The 27,792-nt window shown below is 45.5% G+C and overlaps 2 protein-coding genes across 4 annotated transcripts in view; one reads left to right on the top strand and one right to left on the bottom strand.

The window, feature by feature from the left end:
- Prkd3 (protein kinase D3) overlaps positions 1-8,566 on the top strand; it is a 66,200-nt gene extending 57,634 nt beyond the window's left edge. For both annotated transcript variants that reach the window (XM_075954958.1, XM_075954956.1), the window contains exons 15-19: positions 142-303; positions 868-966; positions 2,870-3,137; positions 5,171-5,256; positions 6,007-8,566. In XM_075954958.1, the coding sequence (XP_075811073.1) occupies positions 142-303; positions 868-966; positions 2,870-3,137; positions 5,171-5,256; positions 6,007-6,180 (789 nt within the window). In that variant the 3' untranslated portion in view covers positions 6,181-8,566. The remainder of the gene's footprint in view (positions 1-141; positions 304-867; positions 967-2,869; positions 3,138-5,170; positions 5,257-6,006) is intronic.
- Positions 8,567-10,781: 2,215 nt separating this feature from the next.
- Ndufaf7 (NADH:ubiquinone oxidoreductase complex assembly factor 7) lies at positions 10,782-27,790 on the bottom strand. 2 transcript variants are annotated; one of them, XM_075955360.1, is made up of 10 exons: positions 27,720-27,790; positions 27,290-27,453; positions 26,032-26,112; positions 25,077-25,187; positions 23,848-24,061; positions 22,678-22,736; positions 22,118-22,228; positions 12,627-12,770; positions 11,484-11,657; positions 10,782-11,065 (listed from the first exon to the last, which is right to left on the bottom strand). In XM_075955360.1, exons 1-10 carry the CDS (start codon positions 27,754-27,756, stop codon positions 10,850-10,852), a joined length of 1,311 nt encoding a protein of 436 aa, XP_075811475.1. In that variant the 5' UTR covers positions 27,757-27,790; the 3' UTR covers positions 10,782-10,849. The 2 variants fall into 2 exon arrangements, with proteins under 2 accessions (XP_075811475.1, XP_075811476.1); XM_075955361.1 differs by lacking the exon at positions 27,290-27,453 and having other exon boundaries at positions 27,720-27,783.
- Positions 27,791-27,792: the final 2 nt, after the last annotated feature.

Raw genomic sequence — 27,792 nt, 5'->3', positions numbered from 1 at the left:
TTTTTTGAGGAGGGGTGAGAGTAAACTGTTTCTTTCTGAGCTGTGTATTCATATAATTATCGCAGTATTCCAGTTGGTTTCATGGTAAGATTAGTTCTTTACTGAAAATGGTCATTCAAACACCCTGCCACTTCTCTTCAGAATCTACACCACCCTGGGATTGTAAATCTGGAGTGTATGTTTGAAACCCCAGAACGAGTATTCGTAGTGATGGAAAAACTTCATGGAGATATGTTGGAAATGATTCTGTCCAGTGAAAAAAGTCGACTTCCAGAGCGAGTTACTAAATTCATGGTCACACAGGTATTTTAACTCTACCTTGAAACCAGCAAAACTAAGAATTAATGGCCCCATGTTTGCCATTGAGAAATTAAGGATTAGTAGCCTTAATAAAAGTGAAACAATAATACTTTTAACTACATCTTGATTAAATAAGTTTGAAATTATCATATAATTCAAGAACTCATCTTAGAGGTTAGCTCATTTTCTAGGCGTTAAGAGAAAGCCCTTTGCAAGGGCAGAATCACCCTTAAATTTTGTGTGTGTGTTTTGGCTCTGTGTGTGTGTAGTGTGTGTGTGTGTGTGTGTGTGTGTGCGCGCGCACGCGCGCATCGTGTGTGTGATGCCTAGAGGTCAAGAGGACATCAGATCGTATGGAGTTGGAGTTACAAACAGTTGTGAACTGCCATGTGGGTCCTGGGACCTGAACCTGGGTCCTTTGCAAGAACAACTTGTGCTCTTAACATTTATGTGTTTCTCCAGGTCTTGGGTTAGCATATAAAGTAACGGGGTTCATTATGGCATTTTCATACCTGCTTGCCATTGCTCTCTCTCAGTTGCTCCTCTCAAAACCTGTTTTCCTAACAGATACTTGTTGCCTTGAGGAATCTACATTTTAAGAATATTGTGCACTGTGATTTAAAGCCTGAAAACGTGCTGCTTGCGTCAGCAGAACCATTTCCTCAGGTGAGACATTCTCCAGAACCCGACATTAAGAACTATTTTGAAGCCGGGCGGTGGTGGCGCACGCCTTTAATCCCAGCACTCGGGAGGCAGAGGCAGGTGGATCTCTGTGAGTTTGAGGCAACCTGGTCTACAAGAGCTAGTTCCAGGACAGGAACCAAAAGCTACCCTGTCTCAAAAATCCAAAAAAAAAAACAAAACTATTTTGAGTTAGTGACATTTACAAAGTACCCTCCTAATACAAAACAGAGCACTCAGGACATGCCTTTGTCGTCTTTAATGCCAGCTTGAATCAGTAGTGGAATCATTTAAATTCAGACTTTATTATTGTATTGCTGTGGTCCATTAAACATTTTTAGATATAAATAGGTCTCAAGAAATAAACTTTTAGGGGGTTCTAATTGTGCATAAATGGCTCACAACCACACATTAATGTCTGTGCTCTCCAAATTTCTGAGTAGAGGGGTTCCAGGTTCAGTTATGATGCAGTTAATGTTATTCACAAGGCATGCGTCATAGGGCGTATACTAGAAACGGCAAGCAGCATTTGAATATGCCTCCCCCTCTGCTCTCCAGTATCTGTTTGTGCTGTGGTTTTGTAGACATTGTCATCTGTAAGCCTCGTTTTACTTACTTACTGATGCGTAGCTTCCTGGGCAACAGATATTCTCAGATAGTGGTTCTCAACCTTCTTAATGCTGCAACCCTTTAATACAGTTCCTCATGTTGTAGGGATCCCCAATCATAAAATTATTTTTGTTGCTACTTCATAACTGATGTTTTGCTACTGTTGTGAATTGTAACGTAAACATCTGATACATAGATTGTAACAGGAAAGAGGGCCTGCTTTTGGTCTCTGCTGCCCGGCTAGCATACACCCAAAATAACCACACAGAAATTGTATTAATTAAAATACCGCCTGGCCCATTAGTTCTAGCCTCTTATTGGCTAACTCTCACATCTTGACTTAATCCATTTTTGATAATCGTATGTCACCACGAGGTCGTGGCTTACTGGGAAGGATTCAGCATGTCTGACCTGGCGTCTCCATGGTAGCTCTCTGTCTCTGCTTTCTTCCTCCCAGAATTCTGTTCTGTCTTCCCCGCCTACCTAAGTTCTTCCCTATCAGGCCAAGCAGTGTCTTTATTGATTATCCAATGCAAGCCACACACAAACAGAAGGACCTGCTAGATAGTCTTAGGCAACCCTTGTGAAGTGGTTGTTTGACTCCTCCCAAGGGGTCTCAACCCACAGGTTAAGAACTGCTGTTCTAAGAGTCAGTAAATAAAGGATGCTTCAAAATACTAATTTTGTAGCTTATTTTTCATGCAGCAAAACATTTATTGAGCACTTTTATGCTCAGACACTGAAAGACCATTGAGGATTCTAAACTGAAACACAGTTCCTATTATAGAGATAGAAAAGGGACTCCTTTAAAAGTAAAGGAAGATCAGCACCCTCCACCCATCTCATCAAAACAACAGGACTGAAGCCAGGCGATGGTGGCGCACGCCTTTAATCCCAGCACTTGGGAGGCAGAGGCAGGCGGATCTCTGTGAGTTCGAGGCCAGCCTGGTCTACAGAGCTAGTTCCAGGACAGGCTCCAAAACCACAGAGAAACCCTGTCTCGAAAAACCAAAAAAAAAAAAAAAACAGGACTGAACCCTTGCTCCCTGAATCTGGAAAATGGAATACAAATTGTTTTTAAATTAAGCAATTGGCTAGCTCTTCTTTCTACTATATCAAGAGCTGTAGATGTATCTGCCCGCCTCTGTGGAAATATTTCAGTTTCCCTGTCTAGAACTGTTTTGTGTATAATTAGTACCCTTTGGTTAAGTGCACTGAACATATCTAGGAACAGGTATTGATATGCATATTGATAAGCTTTTACACATTCAATTTCCAGGTGAAGTTGTGTGACTTTGGGTTTGCACGCATCATTGGTGAGAAGTCATTTCGGCGGTCAGTAGTGGGAACTCCAGCCTACCTAGCCCCTGAGGTTCTCAGAAGCAAAGGCTACAACCGGTCCCTAGACATGTGGTCAGTGGGTGTCATCATCTACGTGAGCCTCAGCGGCACATTTCCATTCAATGAAGATGAAGATATAAATGACCAAATCCAAAATGCTGCATTTATGTACCCACCAAATCCATGGCGAGAGATCTCCAGTGAAGGTAAAAGAGAAACAAGTTCCAGGTCCGCACCATTAGCCCTCATTCATTTCCCTAATCCATTACCAGTCTTTGACCAATGTACTTGTGTTTATTATTTTAATTATTGCTTTTTTGGGGTTTGGTTTTTTTTTTTGGTTTTTTGAGACAGGGTTTCTCTGTAGCTTTGGAGTGCATCCTAGAACTAGCTTGTAGACCAGGTAGGCCTTGAACTCAGAGATCCACCTGCCTCTGCCTTCCAAGGGATTAAAGATGTGCACCACCACCACCCAGCTTATAATTTACTTTTTTTTGAGATAGGGTCTTACTTTGTAGCTCTGGCTGGCCTAGAACTTCCCGTGTGGACCCAGATGGCCTTGAACTCAGAGATCTGTGCACCACTATGCAAAGCCAAACTCTCTACTCTTAAAGTTTGTCTCAGTTTTCTCATAATTTTCAGGCACAGCTGTCACCCAGGCTCCAATAGCCTCTTCCAGAAACTGCTGAACTATCCTATCTCTACCTGTGCTGTCTACTAGCTTCTTCCCTAATGTCTCAGTCACTGGGCGCACCATCTGCAGGAAGGTCGTTTCATCCACTCGGACTTCCCTTTAACCACACCGCAGTTGTCAACTCCTTTTGTGGCCCTTGCTAAGTGCCTTTTTAGCCTCACCTCCTACTTGTTATACAAAACTATTATATGCTCTGTACTAAACTCTTTCCTGCATCTTGCTCAGGTCTTTCCCCCTGCCAGCAGCCCCTCTTTCTCACCGCTGCAGTTCTTCAGAGACTTCCTAACTTGTGATTGGCCTGTGAGTCCTCCTGACCTGCCCCCCCTCCAAGCTGTGTAAGATCTACTTAGACGAACAGTATCTGTTTTGGTGATTAGTTATCCCAGTCTTGAGAACAATGGTAAACTCCTCGATTAGACACTGTGAGCACATGCACTTTATACCTAGAACGCGCTTTGGTATCTGCAGTTCAGTTTGCAGTCCTCTGATCTCTTACCATCAGGAAGCTCCGTGCCGGAGTTTTCATGACTAGTGAGGGCTTTTCCGTCTGTAATGCCTGCTTCTGGGTGTGATAAGAATAAGCCAGGGCTGTTGGTGGATAGCAATCCCAGTACTGTGGAGGTTTCAGGGCCTTGTACAAGACCTTTTCTCAGGGAAGGTTCAGGGAGAAAGGCAGGAAAGGGGATAAAGTTTACTGATGCAGTGCACCATCCTTGGGAAACAGCTCCCTCGTAAGTAGTAGAAGTAGCGCTGCGGAATGTCCTGAGCTGGGTTTAGCCAGCCATTGAATGAGGTCTTTTTTTACCATTCCAAACACACTGGGCCAGATGACAGTTAATAAATACCCACTAAGCTGGAAGGAGTGTCAGGAACAACAGAAAAGACAACAGCCTGCGCTTCACTTTGTAACAAAAGGAGCTCAAAGCTGTCTCGGAGCTCTAAAGGCAGGCAGTATGGCCCACAGCCCTCTGCTGTCATCCTTAGTCATTTCCTACGTCCTGACTCAGCGGGCGGAATGGAAGAGCTCCTGAAACTGATACTGGTCATGAGCCCAGGGGCAGGACAGACAAGGATGTGAGGAATTTAAAACATGGAAACAATGAAGGACTCAGGGAAAACCTTTGCCACTTGGAACTGGGCTTTCTTATCTGTATTCCAGACGCATGCAGTCTGATCAATGTGTAGTTTTATAGTTGCCTTGATTTTGTAGTGGTTCAGTTTCTCCATCTTGGGCCAGAGCCTCATCGCGTCTGTCCTCACTTTCTTCTACCCAGCATTCTGTTCTGTCTGCTCCACCCAACTAAGGGCTGGGCTATCAAATGGGCCAAGGCAGTTTCTTCATTAACCAATGAAATTAACTCCTCCATCAGAAGTCGGCATTCATTCTCACGTGGGTCAATTCTGCGTGTTAAATTCTATATACTAGAGGAGTGAAAATTTCTTCATGCCATGTTTACATGGATCAAACTGCCCTCCTGCAGGCAAAATCACGGGTTTGAGAACAATTCCCCTAAACTCATATCTAATTTTTGCCTTTTCATCTAGCAATTGATTTGATAAACAACTTGCTTCAAGTGAAGATGAGAAAACGTTTCAGTGTTGACAAATCTCTCAGTCATCCTTGGCTACAGGTAAAGAAAAAAAAGACTTTGTCTGCTTCTTAGCCTCCTGTGAGTTTGTCTTCAATCCACTCAGAGAGCAACAAGTTCAGCACATTTCTCAGGATAATCTTTAGGCGTCATCTGGAAGTGGTGTGGCCTATCCTTCAAGTCAGTGTCGACAGGTGGTTAAACACCCACGAACTGAATCAGTGAGACTTTAATAAGGACTTAGTTGTTCATGCCTTCCTTTTTTTAAGGTCAACAAAGCATACTATTCAATATGTTTTATTTTAAACGTCCACTAAAAGATTTGTGTTTGGCTTGATTCCTCCATGAGTTATTTTAGAGATTTGTCTCGACAAAAATCCACCCTTGAGAGTAAGCAGAGACGCTGCACAACTATTTTATAGGAAATAGGGAGTAGAAGTAACATTAAACAAATGGACTTCTGGGCTCATTGATTAGTAAGTCAACCTGATAATAGATTCAAACACTTGACCCTATTTTGAGTAATAAGATGTATGCCTCTGGCTGTATAAAGTGAATGTCTTTGTGATGATTACTATTAACTAGCTCAAAAGCCTAGGAGAATTTTCCAGAAACTAGTTCCTTTCCTTTATACAGACTTTAGAGTTTAAGATTTATCATTAGCATTGCTAATGTAAAATACAGTTAGAATTTAGGGGTAGGAGTTGTCAGTGGTGTCACTGAGGCTGTGAACAAAAGAGGGGACTGCGGTATTTGTCTATTTTATGGGTCATAATCATTTTCTTTTCCTAGGATTATCAGACTTGGCTTGACCTCAGAGAATTTGAAACTCGCATTGGAGAACGTTACATTACACATGAAAGTGATGATGCTCGCTGGGAAATACATGCATACACACACAACCTCGAATACCCAAAGCATTTCATTATGGCCCCCAATCCAGATGATATGGAAGAAGATCCTTGATTATCAGCAGGCTAACTTCAGTGAGGCAGGATTTCATTCATGAACAGATACTCTGCTACATAACTGATGCTCTCTGCCATCCCAAGGAGGCACGGCGTGGGGAAATAAACGATTGGCGGCACCAGTCCTATAGCTCGTGACGAATAGGTACATGAAGGGAAACTGAGTAATGAGACCACATAATGACGTCAGAATGAAACTTGTTACAAATTCTTAGAGCATAAGCAATAACTGGTTCTGTCCTTTTCCTTAATCCTTCGCATTAGCACAATGTGAATTAGCACTTAATTTATCTCTCCTTTGCTGTAACTACATCATTTGTTTTAAAAAGCCTGTGACTGTCTAGTTATTGCTTATAAGGCTGATTACACAACAGGTTTGTAGTTCAGCAATTGCTGTGAGGCTAACAATATATGTAAGGACTTTTAGTATTTGTCTGCTGCCGGAGGCATTGATTCTTCTGGGTCCCTACAGATGGAACACTGTACTGCTAACCTTTTGGGGGCTGTACCCTTGTATCCTTAAATATGATCTGTATGGCATAAAAATTGTCACCTTTTCTGTGCTGCGGTAACCACTAGGATAAACGGACAGTTGGTGTTACAAAACGAATAGATACTGCCGGCCATCACTCGGCTCTGCCCCTCAACCCCTGTGTTCTCAGTTGACACCATCTTAATGCAAGCTGTGTGCCTACAGCCAGTGGGAACAGCTCTGCGACTAACTACATAATTAACCCTCACATGGGTTGAGTAGTTTACCGATAAAATTAATCCACAGCAAATGTCACGAGACAGCAAGCAGTATCTTTTCCTTCTTCCCTAGCCTTTGATGGGATCTGTAATATCTATAATTTTTAAATCAGCATTTTATTTTGAGCAGTTTGGGGGAGTGGGTTGAAGTCAGACATGAAAGTTCAGTTTACCGGGGCAGGACCATATTACGAGTACGGCAGATGAAGGAAGAGTAAGAATTTCTTACACTTCAGCTCCAGCAGCCAGCTGTTTTCGTAGCAGTTATTAATACAGATTTGGTATTTCTAATCTGAGCAGTCGAACACCAGAAGGGTTTCAGCTTTCCAGATACTGAAAGATCTGCATACTTCACTGGTTGAGCATCCCTGACTAACAAATCTGAAATCCTCCAAAACCTAGAAACTTTGGAGTTCTGAGGCACTTTCTGGTTTTCACATTAGTGATGCTCCAATCTGCTTTCCCCAAAGAGAAGGAATACGGTATGTTTCTTCATTCCCACTCGTCACCAAGAGTACGGCTTCTGGTGTCCCTTTTCTGTGCTAAGAGCAGAGATTTGGAGTCCGAGGACCTGGGTGTGAGTGTGAGCTTCCTATGTTTTAGATTTGTTGCGCTGGGCAGGAGACAGTTTGTCTAAGCATTTAGTTTCTCATCTGTAGAATGGAGAGCATAGATTGCTGCCTTTGCCATCCACGGTGTGGCCATGAAGACCGGCATGTGTGAACATCTCTGACAGTCTGGAACAACCGTCAATGTAGTCAGCTACCGCTGATCAGGTCTGAGGTAGCGAGAGAGAGAAACAGTCTTGTGTGTGAGCGGACCAAGACTGAAGTGTCTTCACAGATGAGAAAGCAGCTGCGGGGATCTACTGAATATTAAAATCATCCTGAAGAAACAGAAACATTACAGGCTGCCTCTGTGTTGTTAAGTTTTGATGCTTTAAAGTATCCTCACAATTGCCACGTGACTACATGCATTTAAAGAAGTTGAGGCACAAGGTTAGCTGCTAAAGGTCATAGAGTTTGAATATGAATTTGAACCCAGGCCTATGTCCCACGTCCCTCTTCCCCGGCCCAGCCACTGATGGTGTACTGTCCAGGTGTGTGTCCAGGAGACCCTGCACATATCCCCCTTACTGTTCTCATGCCGCAGTCGTGAAGAGTATTAAGGAACGTCTGTGAATGAATTTTCCCTGTGAGAGGTGGTGACTTCCCTCCGTTTCTGCAAGGTCTGCTTGACCACCACGTACAAGATGGAACAATTGTGCGTCACTCTGCTGTGAGGCGAGCTCACGGGAGTGGCTGTTCTGCTGTATGCTCTCATCAGGCTCTACAAGCCGTGACGTGAATTGCACTCTGTTTTTGTTGAAGGCCTGTGTGTCTAAAGAGAAAGACTGCCAAGGCACTGTCAGGTGGTCTGGCGTTGAGTACCTACTCCACTGTTTAACCTGCATAACTTTTTCTCTTTGTCTTAAAGCCAAGTTGTGTTTGCATAAAAAGTAATTGTTTCTTAGAAACGTGATAATTTTCAAAGTAGTGTATAATGACACTGTTTCGTACATTTTATATTTTTTGTTACATCCCACTTTTTGTAAATATTCTCAAAACTTGATAATAAAATGTATTTCTGTATCACCATACTTTCCTATGTGAAAACCGCAGCCAGTCTCTAGTACAAGTTGCCTGAGAGAATTTTACTTGGTTGTAATATTTTCCCTGAGTCTGGGTAATAGAACAGTTTTGTATGTAGAGCCAATGCTAGATGAACACTGATAGTATTTGCTTAGCTCCCCCACAGAGAAAACCTGTCAAAAAGGCATTTCAATTGTATACTGCATTTGAGATAATTATCTAGAAGGTTCACTTATTGGAATACAACTGTGAAGAACAATGATAATTAATTTTTTTTAGTAACTACTCCAGATAATCAACTATTGCAACTACTAGAAGACTTAGAAAAATTTAATGTCTAATAAAAAATAAATAAATTTCTAGAATTTTATGAGATAGAAGAAATAGAGATGAGATAGAAGGCACTACTAGACTCTTCCCTCTTAGTTATAAAAGCTAAAAACAATTATGTATTTGGAAGAAGTCAACTGTGGGTATTTCACCTTTTAAATGTTTTAGTCGAATAGAATAGAATAGAATAGAATAGAATAGAATAGAATAGAATAGAATAGAATAGAATAGAATAGAGCAATTAGGAATGTAGGCCATTCCTAAAACTGTGCAGCATCTAAAATCTTAGACAGCAGGGCTGGGAAGATGGCTCAGAAGGTAAAGTGTCTGCTGTACGAACAGAAGCGCCTCCGGTTGGATCCCCAGCACATGCATAAAGACAGACACCACAGCGTGCCTGCAACCCCAGGGACGGGTAGAGACAAGTGGTCTTTGGCCAGGTTAAGGAGCTGAGTTCAGAGCCACAGATTCTGCCTCAAATATGAAGGTGGAAAGCAATGGAAAGAAAGATGCCCTCTATCAACCTCCACATGTCGTGTCCAGAATGTGAGCCCAGGTGCCTAGTAGACCACAGGTGCTGTGGCTGAAGTGTGCACATACCACACACACCAGTTACACAAAGCCTCACTCATTGTCCCAATAGACTAAGATACAGAATGGGAACACCATTCTCAGTTAGGCAGCAGGAATAAGTGACACACCACTATATGGCTAATACTGCCAGGTGGTGGTGGCACACGCCTTTAATCCCAGCACTTGGGAGGCAGAGGCAGTGAGTTTGAGGCCAACCTGGTCTACAAAAGTGAGTTCCAAGACAGCCAGGACTGTTACACAGAGAAACTCTGTCTTGAAAAAACAAACCAAACAAAAATGGCTAATACTGTTTCCCTCTGACCTTAGAGGGTTGTGCTACCGATAAATACTTCCCAAGAAAACTCATTTACAATATTAATATAAAAGCTCTATGGACCAAAATGACAACTTATTACAGAACTAAAATTTTACATTTATCTGAAAATACAGAATAAACTCAGCTTAGGAAATTATTCCTGGATAGTCTATACTGCTCTTTTTTTGAAAATATTTATTTATTATGGATACAATATTCTGTTTTGCATATATGCCTGCAGGCTAGAAGAGGACACCAGACCTCTTTACAGATGGTTGTGAGCCACCATGTGGTTGCTGGGAATCGAACTCGGGTCCTTTGGAAGAGCACGCAATGCTCTTAACCACTGAGCCATCTCTCCAGCCCTCTATATTGCTCTTAAACTCTTATTTCAGTACAAATCAGAGCTGCTGCAGGTTTTTTTACGATGACATTTATTCTTTAAAATTTTAGTATTAATCTGTACTAATATCCACAGATTAAGCCTTTTGACACCTGCTTCCCTATCAACTCTTGTCCTTCATCCTCTCTCCGCACATGCACACCACAGAACAGACACTAAGTCACACCAGCATGTTCATTTAATTCTCTCCGTCAGCAAGACTGGGATCAACACTAGAAGCTCTTGCGTCTGACTTTGTCCATTTACTAAACCTTAAGAGATCCTTCTATCAGAATATATGGCTTTTCCCTCTGTAAAAAATAATATCCAGAGCTCTTGACTCAGACCTCTGGAGATAACCATTTACCTTACTTTCTGTTTCCGACACACCAACCTGTTTTCATGTATATTTTAAAAAAGTAAACAGAAATACAGCAACTTGCTTCATTAAAGGAAATTTGATATCACAATGAACTACTTCACTAGGTTGCAAACAATTGTACCACGAGTTAGTTATAACCTTGAACATTCAACCATTTTGATTGTATTTATGTAAAAGAGGCTATTTTATTGACTACAAAGAGATAAATAGTTTGAACATTACATTACCTTCAATATACAAAATGAGTTTCTTTTATTTTGATTTTTAAAGCACACTGAGGTATAAAAAGTCCAAGTTGAACTATCACTGCCAAACAAGTTCATCAAACCCAGCTACAGATGATGTGGGGGTTTTTGACTGACGGGCATTCCTTTCTTGACTGGCACCTTGAAGTCTCTGATGAGGTAGCAAGGCAAAGAAGTTGAATCTTTCTCCCATCTTCTGAGGGTTCATTAACATATCATACCCCCGCAGTAACTGCTGCTCAATGGACGCCTCATCTGCTTTATCTAAAAGAACCTGGAGGGGGAAAGGTCTTTAACACAGGGCACTGCAGAAAGACTTCCCCCACTGCAGCACTAACAGTGACGACAGTCCTCCAGCAGAGCAATGCCCAGATGTGATCACGGGGTGCTTACATCTGTAGATGCTGTGACCCAAATGTACACACCTGCATCTTTAGCAGATGTCCCAGGAGATTTGCTCTGTAAGAACATCGAAGTGTCCTTGGAAAAGGAGTTACAAAACTATAAAATTCAGACCCATGAGCATGTTTTTCTTGGGAGCCTCAACCTCATATAGAAACAGGAAGCTGTGCCACATCCCAGCTCTTCCTTCTGCAAAGGCTCTGCTCACTACCACAGCATGAAGCTGGTAGAGGGTCCTCTAAATAACTTTTTAAATGAAGATATTTAATGTTAGTGAGATAAACCATTACCTTCAGCCGGACATCAATGCCCATGTTTTTTAAAAATGTCCGTTGCTCTACTGGCCCCAGAGAAGCTACTTTTCCCTGGGCCATTCTGCGCAGAAAACTGAAGTCCACATCAGCTGTGAGGTCGGCTGTTCCAGGTGCAACTAAGACATCATGAAGCCGGTGTCCACAGAAGCCCTGGAATATAAAGAATAGTTTTGACTGTTCTCGTTAATATTATTGAGATTAAAGAAAGGATAGCATACTAACACTTCTTTACATTGTCAGTGTTAAAAAGTGTGGCCTAAATCTGTGGTTTAAACTCTAGGCAGTGACATCCTCTCTCCGAACAAGGTGATACATGGAAAACCCAACAGAATATACAAGGTTAGAATGTCTGAAGATATTGCCCTTAACTTAAAGCTATTTACCATTCCCATTAATGCTGTGGCAAGTTCCGGTCGTCAGCACTAGGCAGTAGTTTACAAAACTTACCTGTCAATCACAGACTCCAAAGCACCTAAAAATATGGGCGTTTGCACCATCTAGGCCTGCCCTACCGCAATCCTGGAGGAGGCTAGAGATCATCAGTCTCACCATGTTCTCCCAGCTAAGAATTCCCAACAATAATGGAGCTAGAAACAAAGAACCACTCATCTAGAAAATGAGTAACAGCCTTCAGGTCTACATACTCCTATGAAGGAATATTCAACATATTTAAACGTTTTGTCATATTTAAAGAACATTTAGAAAGAGTGTTTAGGAAGGATAAAAGAAAATACATGGATAGAAAAACATGTTAAAATAGTTGGATTGCAATGTCTAGGTTAAATGTGCAAAGCAACTTTTGTTATTTTTGTGTGTGTGTGTGTGTGTGTGTGTGTGTGTGTGTGTTTTAATGAAGGCAGGGCTGAAACATTAATATGAAGAAAACCTTTCCCAAAATTTGTATTATTCCAATGTTTCCTGGGCTCTGTGCATATCCAGGCTCTACACTAAGGAAGAATGACTGTAAGATTCAGATTATGGGTAATTGTACCAGCATAATTAACATTCTAAAATGAACACAACTAAGTCAGACACCATGAAGACCAAGCTAAGGCAGCCTTGGGTGGACTCAGGCCAGCAATGGAGCCGGACTCAAGCGTGCCCCTGTGTGATACGTACTCTGAAGGTGTCTGTCTTCGTTCCATCGTGACCATAGTCGGCAATGAGGGCAGCACCTCCAGTGAGTGCAATGCGCTGAGCCAGTTCCTGTATGATAACGCCAGCATCGGGACAGACTTCTACATGATCCCTTCTTTCATCGTGCTGGTGAGGGAATCACAGGGTGTCACTTGAGAGAACTGGTTTTCACTTTCTACAAGTTGAACATTTCTTAGTTATAATGACTTCAACGTGAATGTGATCTAGACAGTGTTTTGCATGACATCCCTTTCATTATACAGAACATGGTTCTTTTCATGTTGGACATTAAGTTTGTAGACATTTCAATATTTTATTTTATTTATTTATTTTTTGTTTTTTTGAGACAGGGTTTTTCTGTAGCTTTGGAGCCTGTCCTGGAGCCTGCTAGCTCTTGTAGACCAGGCTGGCCTTGAACTCACAGAGACCCACCCGCCTCTGCCTCCAGAGTGTTAGGATTAAAGGTGTGCCCCACCACCACCCAACAAGACAACTTTTTTGGTTTTTTTTGTTTGTTTGTTTTCGAGACAGTGTAACAGTCCTAATTGTACTGGAACTAGCTCTTGTAGACCAGGCTAGCCTTGAACTCACAGAGATCACCTGCCTCTGCCTCCTGAATGCTGGGATTAAAGGCGTGTGCCACCACCGGCCTATATTTTATATTTTTTTAAAAAGGCATATATACTCTGAACCTCCCACACAGTCAAGTGCAGTATCATTTTATTATAATAGCATTTCCCTATATTAGTATATAATATAAACATAGTTCATTGGGCTGTATGCATGCGGAGAGGCCAGCTAACATTAATAGTGACTCAAAAAGATACTTTCAAAAGCACCACTTAGGGGCCAGGTGGCAGTAGCGCATGCCTTTAATCCCAGCACTCAGGAGGCAGAGGCAGGCAGATCTTTGTGAGTTCGAGGCCAGCCTGGTCTACAAGAGCTAGCAGGCTCCAGGACAGGCTCCAAAGCTACAGAGAAACCCTGTCTTGAAAAAAATCAAAAAAAAAAGTACAATTTATAAAAATCCGACTAAATCAGATTGAGCAACCATGCTGCCTTCCGTGAAGGCAGAAAGCACTCCAGCGGTTTCCTGCATCTACAGGCATCTCTTTATGAACGAGTGACAGGCTTGTGAAATTTTGTTATCATCTTCCCTATGGAAGCCCACCATCCTTTACTCCCTGTGACACCTGAAAACAAAGTAATGAGCTACTTTTTGTCTTTGCCTGTGATGGGGCAGGCACAAGAGAAGTCGAATCACAGACTTAGGGGCAGACCCCAGTAATTCCTGCTGCCCAGGGGATGACAAGATTTCTGTGTTCTGATGAACAAATTCTGGGTCTATAGTGGGGATTCAGTAAAATAAATGTTTAGCCCTAACGATATTAGATAAGCCAGTGTAGCTCCAAAAATCAAAGCCAGCCTCTTGAGATATCTTCCAGCAAGCCTGGGGACACCTGCTGATTCCCATAGCTCCTCAGACTGATCTGCACCCCTGGCACCCTATGGCCCATTTAATGCAAGGAGATCCCAACCCTCTCTAAGTGAGTGCTAGTCAAGAACTGTGGGAGACTACTCCCAGGGACGGGGACTTTAGGGAGGAGGTGGCACTTTGGTGGCCTTATAAATAGGTTTGTCATTCAGGCAGAATTGTACAAAACAGGAAAAACTGCCCACAAGTGTTTGGTCTGGTGCTATAACTTATACTTTGTGGAAAAGCAAGTAGGTATGTTTTTAAAACTGAAAACTGGGAAATTCTTAAGAGCAAGAAATCTTTTTCTGGGGTAGAGAAGTGGGAATAAAAAGACACTGTGAAGCGCAGATATTCCTGAGGCTAACACACTGGGGACCTTTAAAAACACAGCCCTGGGGCTGGAGGGATGGCTCAGCAGGTAAGAGCACTGGGTGTTCTTCCAGAAAACCTTGATTCCCAGCATCCACGTGGCAGCTAACAATCACCTTTAATTCCAGTTCCAGGGGAACCGACACCCTCACACAGACATGCAGGGGAAACACCAATATATAAAATAAAACTATTTTTAAAAAGCTCTCTGGAGCGATGGCTCAGTGGTTAAGAGCATTGCCTGCTCTTCCAAAGGTCCTGAGTTCAATTCCCAGCAACCACATGGTGGCTCACAACCATCTGTAATGAGGTCTAGTGCCCTCTTCTGGCCTGCAGGCATACACACAGACAGAACATTGTATGCATAATAAATAAATAAATATTAAAAAAAAAAAGCTCTGCACAGTTCAAAGATAGAAAGCTCTGGGAATCCTTCCTTAAGGGCAACAGAAAGCAGCCATTAATCTGTCCACAGTGTGGGATCAACATGTGACCAAACAGCTGTGCTCTTGTGATGACAGGAAATGTACCTACTAAGAACAGACAGACAGACCATGATGCTCGGTGAACTGGCTGGCCTACAGCACACTGCCTTCGGATAAACACGGGCTCACAAGCCTACAGCACACTGCCTTCAGATAAACACGGGCTCACATGCCTACAGCACACTGCCTTCAGATAAACACGGGCTCACATGCCTACAGCACACTGCCTTCAGATAAACACGGGCTCACATGCCTACAGCACACTGCCTTCAGATAAACACGGGCTACAGGCCTACAGCACACTGCCTTCAGATAAACACGGGCTCACAGGCCTACAGCACACTGCCTTCAGATAAACACGGGCTCACATGCCTACAGCCTTCAGATAAACACGGGCTCACATGCCTACAGCACACTGCCTTCAGATAAACACGGGCTCACATGCCTACAGCACACTGCCTTCGGATAAACACGGGCTCACAGGCCTACAGCACACTGCCTTCAGATAAACACGGGCTCACATGCCTACAGCACACTGCCTTCGGATAAACACGGGCTCACATGCCTACAGCACACTGCCTTCGGATAAACACGGGCTCACAGGCCTACAGCACACTGCCTTCAGATAAACACGGGCTCACAGGCCTACAGCACACTGCCTTCAGATAAACACGGGCTCACATGCCTACAGCACACTGCCTTCGGATAAACACGGGCTCACAGGCCTACAGCACACTGCCTTCAGATAAACACGGGCTCACATGCCTACAGCCTTCAGATAAACACGGGCTCACATGCCTACAGCACACTGCCTTCAGATAAACACGGGCTCACAGGCCTACAGTACACTGCCTTCGGGTAAACACGGGCTCACATGCCTACAGCACACTGCCTTCGGGTAAACACGGGCTCACAGGCCTCAGCACACTGCCTTCAGATAAACACGGGCTCACATGTCTACAGCACACTGCCTTCAGATAAACACGGGCTCACATGTCTACAGCACACTACCTTCAGATAAACACGGGCTCACATGCCTACAGCCTTCAGATAAACACGGGCTCACATGTCTACAGCACACACTGCCTTCGGATAAACACGGGCTCACATGCCTACAGCACACTGCCGTCGGATAAACACGGGCTCACAGGCCTACAGCACACTGCCTTCGGGTAAACACGGGCTCACAGGCCTACAGCACACTGCCGTCGGATAAACACGGGCTCACATGCCTACAGCCTTCAGATAAACACGGGCTCACGTGCCTACAGCACACTGCCTTCGGATAAACACGGGCTCACATGCCTACAGCACACTGCCGTCGGATAAACACGGGCTCACATGCCTACAGCACACTGCCGTCGGATAAACACGGGCTCACAGGCCTACAGCACACTGCCTTCAGATAAACACGGGCTCACAGGCCTACAGCACACTGCCTTCGGATAAACACGGGCTCACAGGCCTACAGCACACTGCCTTCGGATAAACACGGGCTCACGTGCCTACAGCACACTGCCTTCAGATAAACACGGGCTCACATGCCTACAGCACACTGCCTTCGGGTAAACACGGGCTCACAGGCCTACAGCACACTGCCTTCGGATAAACACGGGCTCACGTGCCTACAGCACACTGCCTTCAGATAAACACATGCTCACATGCCTACAGCACACTGCCTTCAGATAAACACGGGCTCACATGTCTACAGCACACTGCCTTCAGATAAACACGGGCTCACATGCCTACAGCACACTGCCTTCAGATAAACACAGGCTCACATGCCTACAGCACACTGCCTTCAGATAAACACGGGCTCACATGCCTACAGCACACTGCCTTCAGATAAACACGGGCTCACAGGCCTACAGCCTTCAGATAAACACGGGCTCACATGCCTACAGCACACTGCCTTCAGATAAACACGGGCTCACATGCCTACAGTACACTACCTTCAGGTAAACACGGGCTCACATGCCTACAGCACACTGCCTTCAGGTAAACACGGGCTCACGTGCCTACAGCACACTGCCTTCAGATAAACACGGGCTCACATGCCTACAGCCTTCAGATAAACACGGGCTCACATGTCTACAGCACACACTGCCTTCGGATAAACACGGGCTCACATGCCTACAGCACACTGCCGTCGGATAAACACGGGCTCACAGGCCTACAGCACACTGCCTTCGGGTAAACACGGGCTCACAGGCCTACAGCACACTGCCGTCGGATAAACACGGGCTCACATGCCTACAGCCTTCAGATAAACACGGGCTCACGTGCCTACAGCACACTGCCTTCGGATAAACACGGGCTCACATGCCTACAGCACACTGCCGTCGGATAAACACGGGCTCACATGCCTACAGCACACTGCCGTCGGATAAACACGGGCTCACAGGCCTACAGCACACTGCCTTCAGATAAACACGGGCTCACAGGCCTACAGCACACTGCCTTCGGATAAACACGGGCTCACAGGCCTACAGCACACTGCCTTCGGATAAACACGGGCTCACGTGCCTACAGCACACTGCCTTCAGATAAACACGGGCTCACATGCCTACAGCACACTGCCTTCGGGTAAACACGGGCTCACAGGCCTACAGCACACTGCCTTCGGATAAACACGGGCTCACGTGCCTACAGCACACTGCCTCAGATAAACACATGCTCACATGCCTACAGCACACTGCCTTCAGATAAACACGGGCTCACATGTCTACAGCACACTGCCTTCAGATAAACACGGGCTCACATGCCTACAGCACACTGCCTTCAGATAAACACAGGCTCACATGCCTACAGCACACTGCCTTCAGATAAACACGGGCTCACATGCCTACAGCACACTGCCTTCAGATAAACACGGGCTCACAGGCCTACAGCCTTCAGATAAACACGGGCTCACATGCCTACAGCACACTGCCTTCAGATAAACACGGGCTCACATGCCTACAGTACACTGCCTTCAGGTAAACACGGGCTCACATGCCTACAGCACACTGCCTTCAGGTAAACACGGGCTCACGTGCCTACAGCACACTGCCTTCAGATAAACACGGGCTCACATGCCTACAGCCTTCAGATAAACACGGGCTCACATGTCTACAGCACACACTGCCTTCGGATAAACACGGGCTCACATGCCTACAGCACACTGCCGTCGGATAAACACGGGCTCACATGCCTACAGCACACTGCCTTCAGATAAACACGGGCTCACATGCCTACAGCACACTGCCTTCAGATAAACACGGGCTCACATGCCTACAGCACACTGCCTTCAGATAAACACGGGCTCACATGCCTACAGCACACTGCCTTCAGATAAACACGGGCTCACATGCCTACAGCACACTGCCGTCGGATAAACACGGGCTCACATGCCTACAGCACACTGCCGTCGGATAAACACGGGCTCACATGCCTACAGCCTTCAGATAAACACGGGCTCACATGTCTACAGCACACACTGCCTTCGGATAAACACGGGCTCACATGCCTACAGCACACTGCCGTCGGATAAACACGGGCTCACATGCCTACAGCACACTGCCTTCAGATAAACACGGGCTCACATGCCTACAGCACACTGCCTTCAGATAAACACGGGCTCACATGCCTACAGCACACTGCCTTCAGATAAACACGGGCTCACATGCCTACAGCACACTGCCTTCAGATAAACACGGGCTCACATGCCTACAGCACACTGCCTTCGGATAAACACGGGCTCACAGGCCTACAGCACACTGCCTTCGGATAAACACGGGCTCACGTGCCTACAGCACACTGCCTTCAGATAAACACATGCTCACATGCCTACAGCACACTGCCTTCAGATAAACACGGGCTCACATGTCTACAGCACACTGCCTTCAGATAAACACGGGCTCACATGCCTACAGCACACTGCCTTCAGATAAACACAGGCTCACATGCCTACAGCACACTGCCTTCAGATAAACACGGGCTCACATGCCTACAGCACACTGCCTTCAGATAAACACGGGCTCACAGGCCTACAGCCTTCAGATAAACACGGGCTCACATGCCTACAGCACACTGCCTTCAGATAAACACGGGCTCACATGCCTACAGTACACTGCCTTCAGGTAAACACGGGCTCACATGCCTACAGCACACTGCCTTCAGGTAAACACGGGCTCACGTGCCTACAGCACACTGCCTTCAGATAAACACGGGCTCACATGCCTACAGCCTTCAGATAAACACGGGCTCACATGTCTACAGCACACACTGCCTTCGGATAAACACGGGCTCACATGCCTACAGCACACTGCCGTCGGATAAACACGGGCTCACAGGCCTACAGCACACTGCCTTCGGGTAAACACGGGCTCACAGGCCTACAGCACACTGCCGTCGGATAAACACGGGCTCACATGCCTACAGCCTTCAGATAAACACGGGCTCACGTGCCTACAGCACACTGCCTTCGGATAAACACGGGCTCACATGCCTACAGCACACTGCCGTCGGATAAACACGGGCTCACATGCCTACAGCACACTGCCGTCGGATAAACACGGGCTCACAGGCCTACAGCACACTGCCTTCAGATAAACACGGGCTCACAGGCCTACAGCACACTGCCTTCGGATAAACACGGGCTCACAGGCCTACAGCACACTGCCTTCGGATAAACACGGGCTCACGTGCCTACAGCACACTGCCTTCAGATAAACACGGGCTCACATGCCTACAGCACACTGCCTTCGGGTAAACACGGGCTCACAGGCCTACAGCACACTGCCTTCGGATAAACACGGGCTCACGTGCCTACAGCACACTGCCTCAGATAAACACATGCTCACATGCCTACAGCACACTGCCTTCAGATAAACACGGGCTCACATGTCTACAGCACACTGCCTTCAGATAAACACGGGCTCACATGCCTACAGCACACTGCCTTCAGATAAACACAGGCTCACATGCCTACAGCACACTGCCTTCAGATAAACACGGGCTCACATGCCTACAGCACACTGCCTTCAGATAAACACGGGCTCACAGGCCTACAGCCTTCAGATAAACACGGGCTCACATGCCTACAGCACACTGCCTTCAGATAAACACGGGCTCACATGCCTACAGTACACTGCCTTCAGGTAAACACGGGCTCACATGCCTACAGCACACTGCCTTCAGGTAAACACGGGCTCACGTGCCTACAGCACACTGCCTTCAGATAAACACGGGCTCACATGCCTACAGCCTTCAGATAAACACGGGCTCACATGTCTACAGCACACACTGCCTTCGGATAAACACGGGCTCACATGCCTACAGCACACTGCCGTCGGATAAACACGGGCTCACATGCCTACAGCACACTGCCTTCAGATAAACACGGGCTCACATGCCTACAGCACACTGCCTTCAGATAAACACGGGCTCACATGCCTACAGCACACTGCCTTCAGATAAACACGGGCTCACATGCCTACAGCACACTGCCTTCAGATAAACACGGGCTCACATGCCTACAGCACACTGCCGTCGGATAAACACGGGCTCACATGCCTACAGCACACTGCCGTCGGATAAACACGGGCTCACATGCCTACAGCCTTCAGATAAACACGGGCTCACATGTCTACAGCACACACTGCCTTCGGATAAACACGGGCTCACATGCCTACAGCACACTGCCGTCGGATAAACACGGGCTCACATGCCTACAGCACACTGCCTTCAGATAAACACGGGCTCACATGCCTACAGCACACTGCCTTCAGATAAACACGGGCTCACATGCCTACAGCACACTGCCTTCAGATAAACACGGGCTCACATGCCTACAGCACACTGCCTTCAGATAAACACGGGCTCACATGCCTACAGCACACTGCCTTCGGATAAACACGGGCTCACAGGCCTACAGCACACTGCCTTCGGATAAACACGGGCTCACGTGCCTACAGCACACTGCCTTCAGATAAACACGGGCTCACATGCCTACAGCACACTGCCTTCAGATAAACACGGGCTCACATGCCTACAGCACACTGCCTTCAGATAAACACGGGCTCACATGCCTACAGCACACTGCCTTCAGATAAACACGGGCTCACATGCCTACAGCACACTGCCTTCAGATAAACACGGGCTCACATGCCTACAGCACACTGCCTTCAGATAAACACGGGCTCACGTGCCTACAGCACACTGCCTTCAGATAAACACGGGCTCACGTGCCTACAGCACACTGCCTTCAGATAAACACGGGCTCACATGCCTACAGCACACTGCCTTCAGATAAACACGGGCTCACATGCCTACAGCACACTGCCTTCAGATAAACACGGGCTCACATGCCTACAGCACACTGCCTTCAGATAAACACGGGCTCACATGCCTACAGCACACTGCCTTCAGATAAACACGGGCTCACATGCCTACAGCCTTCAGATAAACACGGGCTCACAGGCCTACAGCACACTGCCTTCAGATAAACACGGCTCACAGGCCTACAGCACACTGCCTTCAGGTAAACACGGGCTCACATGTCTACAGCACACTGCCTTCAGATAAACACGGGCTCACATGCCTACAGCACACTGCCTTCAGATAAACACGGGCTCACAGGCCTACAGCACACTGCCTTCAGATAAACACGGGCTCACAGGCCTACAGCACACTGCCTTCAGATAAACACGGGCTCACAGGCCTACAGCACACTGCCTTCAGATAAACACGGGCTCACATGCCTACAGCACACTGCCTTCAGATAAACACGGGCTCACATGCCTACAGCACACTGCCTTCAGATAAACACGGGCTCACAGGCCTACAGCACACTGCCTTCGGATAAACACGGGCTCACATGCCTACAGCACACTGCCTTCAGATAAACACGGGCTCACGTGGAGCATGTGTCTTCAGAGGCACTTGGCTGAGTAAACGCCCCGTCTTCCTCCACAGCAGCAGATGACACACAGAGACAACTTCAGCCCGTCCTCCTGACTCGAGGTCTGGGCTGTCACTGTGACTGTACTACAAAGCATCTCACGTGCTGCCAGCACTCCAGAGCACTGGGAAGTAGCTAAAATTCCAGGAAAACCGGCCAGACTACTCTGCAGTGACGAAAGAAAAACTCAGATTCGTACTTGTATGAAGGCTTCTGCTGGGGTTGCACAAGGCGCCAGGACGAACCTCAGCTTATCTGAAACCCGTGGATCGATATCAACAAGCACTTCTCTCCATCCTTGTGGGGTTTTCTAAACAAAACGTAAAAATAAATATTTGTAAGCTCTTAAAACATCATGTCCTGAGGAAGCCGTAACAAGCAGAGCTGTAGAAAGCAAGCGTCACGGGGCTGCTCAGGAGGGCAACCTCCACATGAGCAAGCGAGCGATCTGACTACGCCCCCATTACATGAGACACTGGCCATAGCGGTTGCCATAGACGGCGCTGAAAGATTTGCCCAGATCAACCTCAGTGACAGAGTCATTCGCCACTGGATGTCCTCCTACGTCTTCATCCCAAAACGAAGAGTTCCAAGTGAGCTTCCCAGGGAGTGAAGATTCTGGGTGCTATTCCATTTTTGTTCTCAGTCATTCATAGTCATGAAAATCCCACCTCACACTGACTTGAGCAAGCAGTGGACAAGCACTATAGTCCAATGCACAGCGTTAGTTAACCATACACACGACTTTTCCATCAATACCTGAAATTTATGCACGGGAAGAACATCAAAAAACTCATGGGCGAGATAAAAGCTGTATCCTATTTAAAAATACAAGAAAAATTAGTGATTCAGCATTTCAAAACAATTCTAATGAACGTTAACCATACAAAAGAGAGTGCCCAGTTCTTCAGCACTGGAGCCTGGGATGCTTCTATACTATCTCTATGGCAGTGAATCTCAGCCTTTCTGACACTGTGTCCCTTTAATACAGTTCCTTGTGATGTGGTGACCCCAACCATAACATTATTTTCTTTGCTACTCTGTAACTGTAATTTTGATACTGTTATGAATCATAATGTAAATGTCTGATACGCAGGCTATCTGACATGCAACCCCAGTGAAAGGGTCAGTCAACCCCTAAGGGGTCAGGACCCAGAGGTTTCCAATGACCTGAGAACGGAAATACCCCATGATCCGCTAACTCTTCATCACGAACTTCCTAAAAACAATGAGACTCAAATGTGCGAGAGGGGAAGGAATGTGAGCTTCATATAGTACCTGAGAAAGAGAAAGCTAAGGCCAGAAACGGCCTTTGGGGTCTTGCTGGAGAGCTTACCTCCTTACCAGTTGTCAAAGACTAGACTAGTAAAGGGCTTCTTATCCCCATACCTTACTTGCCTTTGGGAAAGTAAAGGTTTCTAAAGAGATTAATGAGGAAATCCATCCACTATCACTTTCTTCAGCCCGCTGCTTTGGGCCATTTCATCATCAGTACTATCCTAGCTAAAGTACTGCAAAGTACAGAGATTTACATTTTCATTTGGTTTGCTTCCTATAAAACGATATGAGGGCTAGAGAGATGGCTCAGCAGTTAAGAGCATTGCCTGCCCTTCCAAAGGCCCTGAGTTCAATTCCCAGCAGCCACAAGGTGGCTCACAACCATCTGTAATGAGATCTGGCGCCCTCTCCTGGCCTACAAGGATACATGCAGGTAGACACTATACATAATAAATAAATCTAAAAAAAAAAGATATGAAATACACGGCATCTTCTATCATAACGTCCTGTGCTAGGAAAGGACAAGTCAGCTATTCACGTTAAAGGAGGGACTTGGAAGCACTAACGTTAGACTGCGGTAAAACGCTACCAGCCATCACGGCTGCGAGGGGTCCTGAGCAACGCTCTGCCTTAAGTCAACGTGAAGCATACCTTTAGGGACGTCCTTCAGATCTCGGTACCAGGAGACTGGAATCCCAGACTTGCTGACACCTTTCATGTACACCAAGGAGTCAGCATCTCTCTCCAAAGGGAGCTTCTCCTCCATCAGTGTCAGTGCTTGAATCTCACTTAACTTTGGGCTCACCTCTACTAGGTGGACTGAAATGTCACAGGTTTTTAGCACAGACCCAAGCTGACTGAACACCTAAGACAAAAAGAGAATACTGTCTTAGTTACTGTCCTATCGCGTGACAATAGCCAAGACAACTTAGAAAAGAAAGCATTAGCATCATGGTAGCAGGCAGACGGACGTGGTACTGGAGCGGTGGCTTATATCTTATCCACAAGCTGGAGGCAGAGCGTGAGAATGGGCATGGGGGGGCTTTGGAAACCTCAAACCCACTGCCAAGTGACACACCTGCTCTAACAAGGCCACCTCCTTATCTTCCAAACAGTTCTACCAACTAGTAACAAAGCATTCAAATATATGAGCCTATGGGGCCAACGCACCACACACGGGCAAACACAGTGTGTCACGTGGACGAATTTCTGACTGCTCACCACCAACATTTACTATATCACAAGAGTGTTCACTGTTAGAGATGTAACCCCGACCCAAGTCCTTCTCCAGCAACAGTATTAGAACCATACATCATTTATATATAAAATAAACTGTACAACATGGCTATTTAATAACAATTTACTATTAAAAATTAAAAGATTTAGCAACCCCTCAATGTTTTCGATCAAAAAAAAATTTAAATGTCCAAGGAAATAAAACGTCTGGGTACATGATGAAACTATCCTCAGAACTAAATTAAATGCATTGGTTACTTGACTGACCCTGAAATTAAAAAACATTTTCAATTTTCCCTTTGCTACACAACAGTTTTTTTTTTTTTTTACTGTTGTAAACATACAGGGGGAAAAAAAGAAACTACACACATCTTATCCATCTTCTAGCAACTCAGTACTGAAGGTATAAATGACATCATCCAAACATTTTATATTTTTAGCCTATACAACACCCCTCCATTTTATAAGCTTACAGACAAAAATAAGTAATGAACCATCACGTTACTCTGACATTGTATTTTAGCTGACAAATATAAGATTTAGGAAGAAGGACTGAAAACCCAGAAGATCAGTTAAAATCCCAAATTCAGTCAAAAGCAGAAAGATTAATCTACATGACTTAGAAATGGTCTTTTACTACCTACCCTCAAAATATCTCCAGTGAGGGTACCCCGACCTGGGCCCAGCTCCACCAGCTGGAAAGCAGTGCTTTTTCCAGAGCTGATCCATTCACTTACAAACCACACCCCTAGTAGCTATAACAAGAAAAAAAAATTACAGAGTCACAGCATAAAATTATACATAAATACATACTTTATACAAAAACCAAAACATTTGGCAATAATTCCATGTATGGTATTAGACAGGCACAGATATATACAGATACACACACAGGAACTTCCCTAGGATTGCCAGGGCATTCACAGCAGAGGAAGCTTACTCTAAGAGCAAATGTTGTTAAGTCCGTCTCCTACAAAAGGCCCCATGGCACAGAGAAGCAGCCACTTACAGAAAGGTAACAGCGTTTGAAAACCAAAGGACACAGAAAATACAACTGTGCCATTTCTTCCTACTCTCATGACTGACATTACTACACCACCCTTAGCTGTAATCAATGTCTCTCAAACCTAGATTCCACTTCTCTTTATGCACAATTTCCGATTTTTAAGTCATCAAAGGTACTTTGGGGGAAACAAATGAACCATGGTTTTGTTACTTACAGGGAGACCCCTGTAGACAGGTTATGTCATAGCTCGAAGTGCCAGGGACCATTGTGGGTTTGGTTTTTGGTTTTGGTTTTGTTTTGCTCTCTCCTTTTCCAATCTCATATTATATATGGTTCTCCTCAAACTTTTTCTATCTTCCTTCATATTTTTCCATTTCTTTTTTTACATATGAAGTCTGGGTTTCTCAAATGTCCTCTCCACCACTCCCTTTAAAAATGTGAACTATCTGATGAATCTCACACACACACATACACACACACACACACACACACACACACACGCCCATAAAACACTGTTACAGACTAGCAGAGCCTGGTCTGCTCTCAGTGTTTATGGCATTCATTTCTTCCACGGTCTACACGTTGGGCATTACCTCCCCAAAGATCTGACTTATTTCAGGTGAGGTTATGAAGTCTCCTTTTTCTCCTAGCATATCATGATGCACATAATATCCCTGGGTAAGAAGAGGAAATGGAAAAGATTAATTTTCAAATAAGATTTTCAAAACTACTCCTCCAAAATGTTATTTCATGCATACAGTGACATAACTATTTACCAAGGAAGTTATCTCTTCTGAAATAACCAAGAGAAAGACAGAGTCTTCACCCAAGTTTTACATGGTAGTAATCATTTTGCAAAACTCATAGAAAAACAATCACTCCTCAAGAAGGGCTGGAGCCATGCAATGTTCGTCTCTACCATCCCTGCCCTCTCCCCGCTCCCACAGTCCAACATGGGAAGACTAATCACCTCTGCGGCCTCCTCTCCCAAGTTAGTCTTGCCTGTGGGTGATACTCTGTTTCATGTGAAAATCTGTGTGTGTGTGTGTGTGTGTGTGTGGTGTGTGAGAGAGAAAGAGAGAGAGAGAGAGAGAGAGAGAGAGAGAGAGAAAGAGAGAGAGAGAGAGAGAAAGGGGGGAGAGGGAGAGAAAGAGAGAGAGATCCATCCAATTATATACCAGTGACTTAGGTACTTTTTATATAATTAATGTATCTCAATTAAAAAAAGTGGGCTTTTAAAAAAAAAACTGGCCTTGCTTGTCTACTCCCATGCCAATGCAGTCTCATTTCTTCCCTGGCATCCTTATCAGTTCAGTCTACTCACCTACATCTCCACTGACTGCCAACCCAAAACTAAATCCAGTGCTTTTTTTTTCATACGTCTATCGTTACTTTGATTAGGTTTAATTATTTGAGAAGACCATGTCTTACTATCTTCTTATCACAAGTTTAACCATAACACTTAACTTTCAAGAAAGACTCACTTGTAGCCAGGCAGGGGGAAATGACCTAGAATCCCAGCACTCAGAAGAGACAAAACATAAAGACCCCGCAAGTTCAAGGCCGGCCTCACGTATACAGCGCTCGCTCCCTTCCGGCAGTGAAATACACAGCACAGTTAGAAAATCATCTTTCCTTTAACTCATGAAATTCCAAACACATTCTGTCGCACTGCAGAAATTTGCCCTGACCTCTTTATTGGCACTGCGCTTGAATTAACGCAGCCTGATCAACTGACAGATTCAACTACATCCCAAGGACTTCGGAGCTTGCTCATCCTCTGCCAGCTCTCGGGGCCTTCGGGTTCCTGTGTCTACACACCCTTCGTGGCTCGCGCTCCCCTGTGTTTACCTTGGCTGGGTTGGTCAAAACCTCCTTCATGTACTCTGCCACAGTGATGGGACCTGTAGACTTTATTTTATACATAAGATGCCGCAGCATAGGCGTCACTTGGTGGCTTTCTGCCGGCTCCTTCCCGGAGCTGAAGCATTTCCTTCTCCAAATACAGGGAATGCCTGAAAAGCACGGTTAAGCACCCGCATGAGAAATCTCCGTTTCATTTACACGCGCAAGCTTGCAAGAGCTTGCAAGACAGCCTGTTTGTTACTAACATCGACCCAATAGCAGAACCCGACGCACGGAGCGCACGACAACCCCACCGCCAAGCCTCTCCGTGGATCGCCTTCTGGCCCCAACTCCGGGCCCAGAAAACAACCAAGGAACCAAGGAGCCGCGACGCGCGGTTTCCATGGAAACAGGAGTCTGCAGCGAGGACTCTTACCCGCGCGGGCCACTCCACGTCTCACCAAAGCATTCATCCCCAACCACGTCGGGGCCAGGCTCCGCCCTCGGGG

Source organism: Microtus pennsylvanicus, chromosome 21, assembly GCF_037038515.1.
Source record: "Microtus pennsylvanicus isolate mMicPen1 chromosome 21, mMicPen1.hap1, whole genome shotgun sequence".
NCBI lineage: Eukaryota > Metazoa > Chordata > Mammalia > Rodentia > Cricetidae > Microtus > Microtus pennsylvanicus.
The sequence above is the reverse complement of the archived record's forward strand: the minus strand, read 5'-3'. Positions and strand labels throughout refer to the sequence as shown.

Excerpts from the sequence above, each read along its gene's own strand:
- Ndufaf7 (XM_075955360.1), bottom strand. The coding sequence starts at position 27,756 with ATGAATGCTTTGGTGAGACGTGGAGTGGCCCGCGCGG. Across the intron at positions 24,062-25,076 it reads TCACTGGAGATATTTTGAGG|GTGTTCAGTCAGCTTGGGTC; the intron begins GTAGGTAGTAAA and ends TTTTTGTCTTAG. Across the intron at positions 22,229-22,677 it reads TTCCCGTGCATAAATTTCAG|AAAACCCCACAAGGATGGAG; the intron begins GTATTGATGGAA and ends CGTTTTGTTTAG.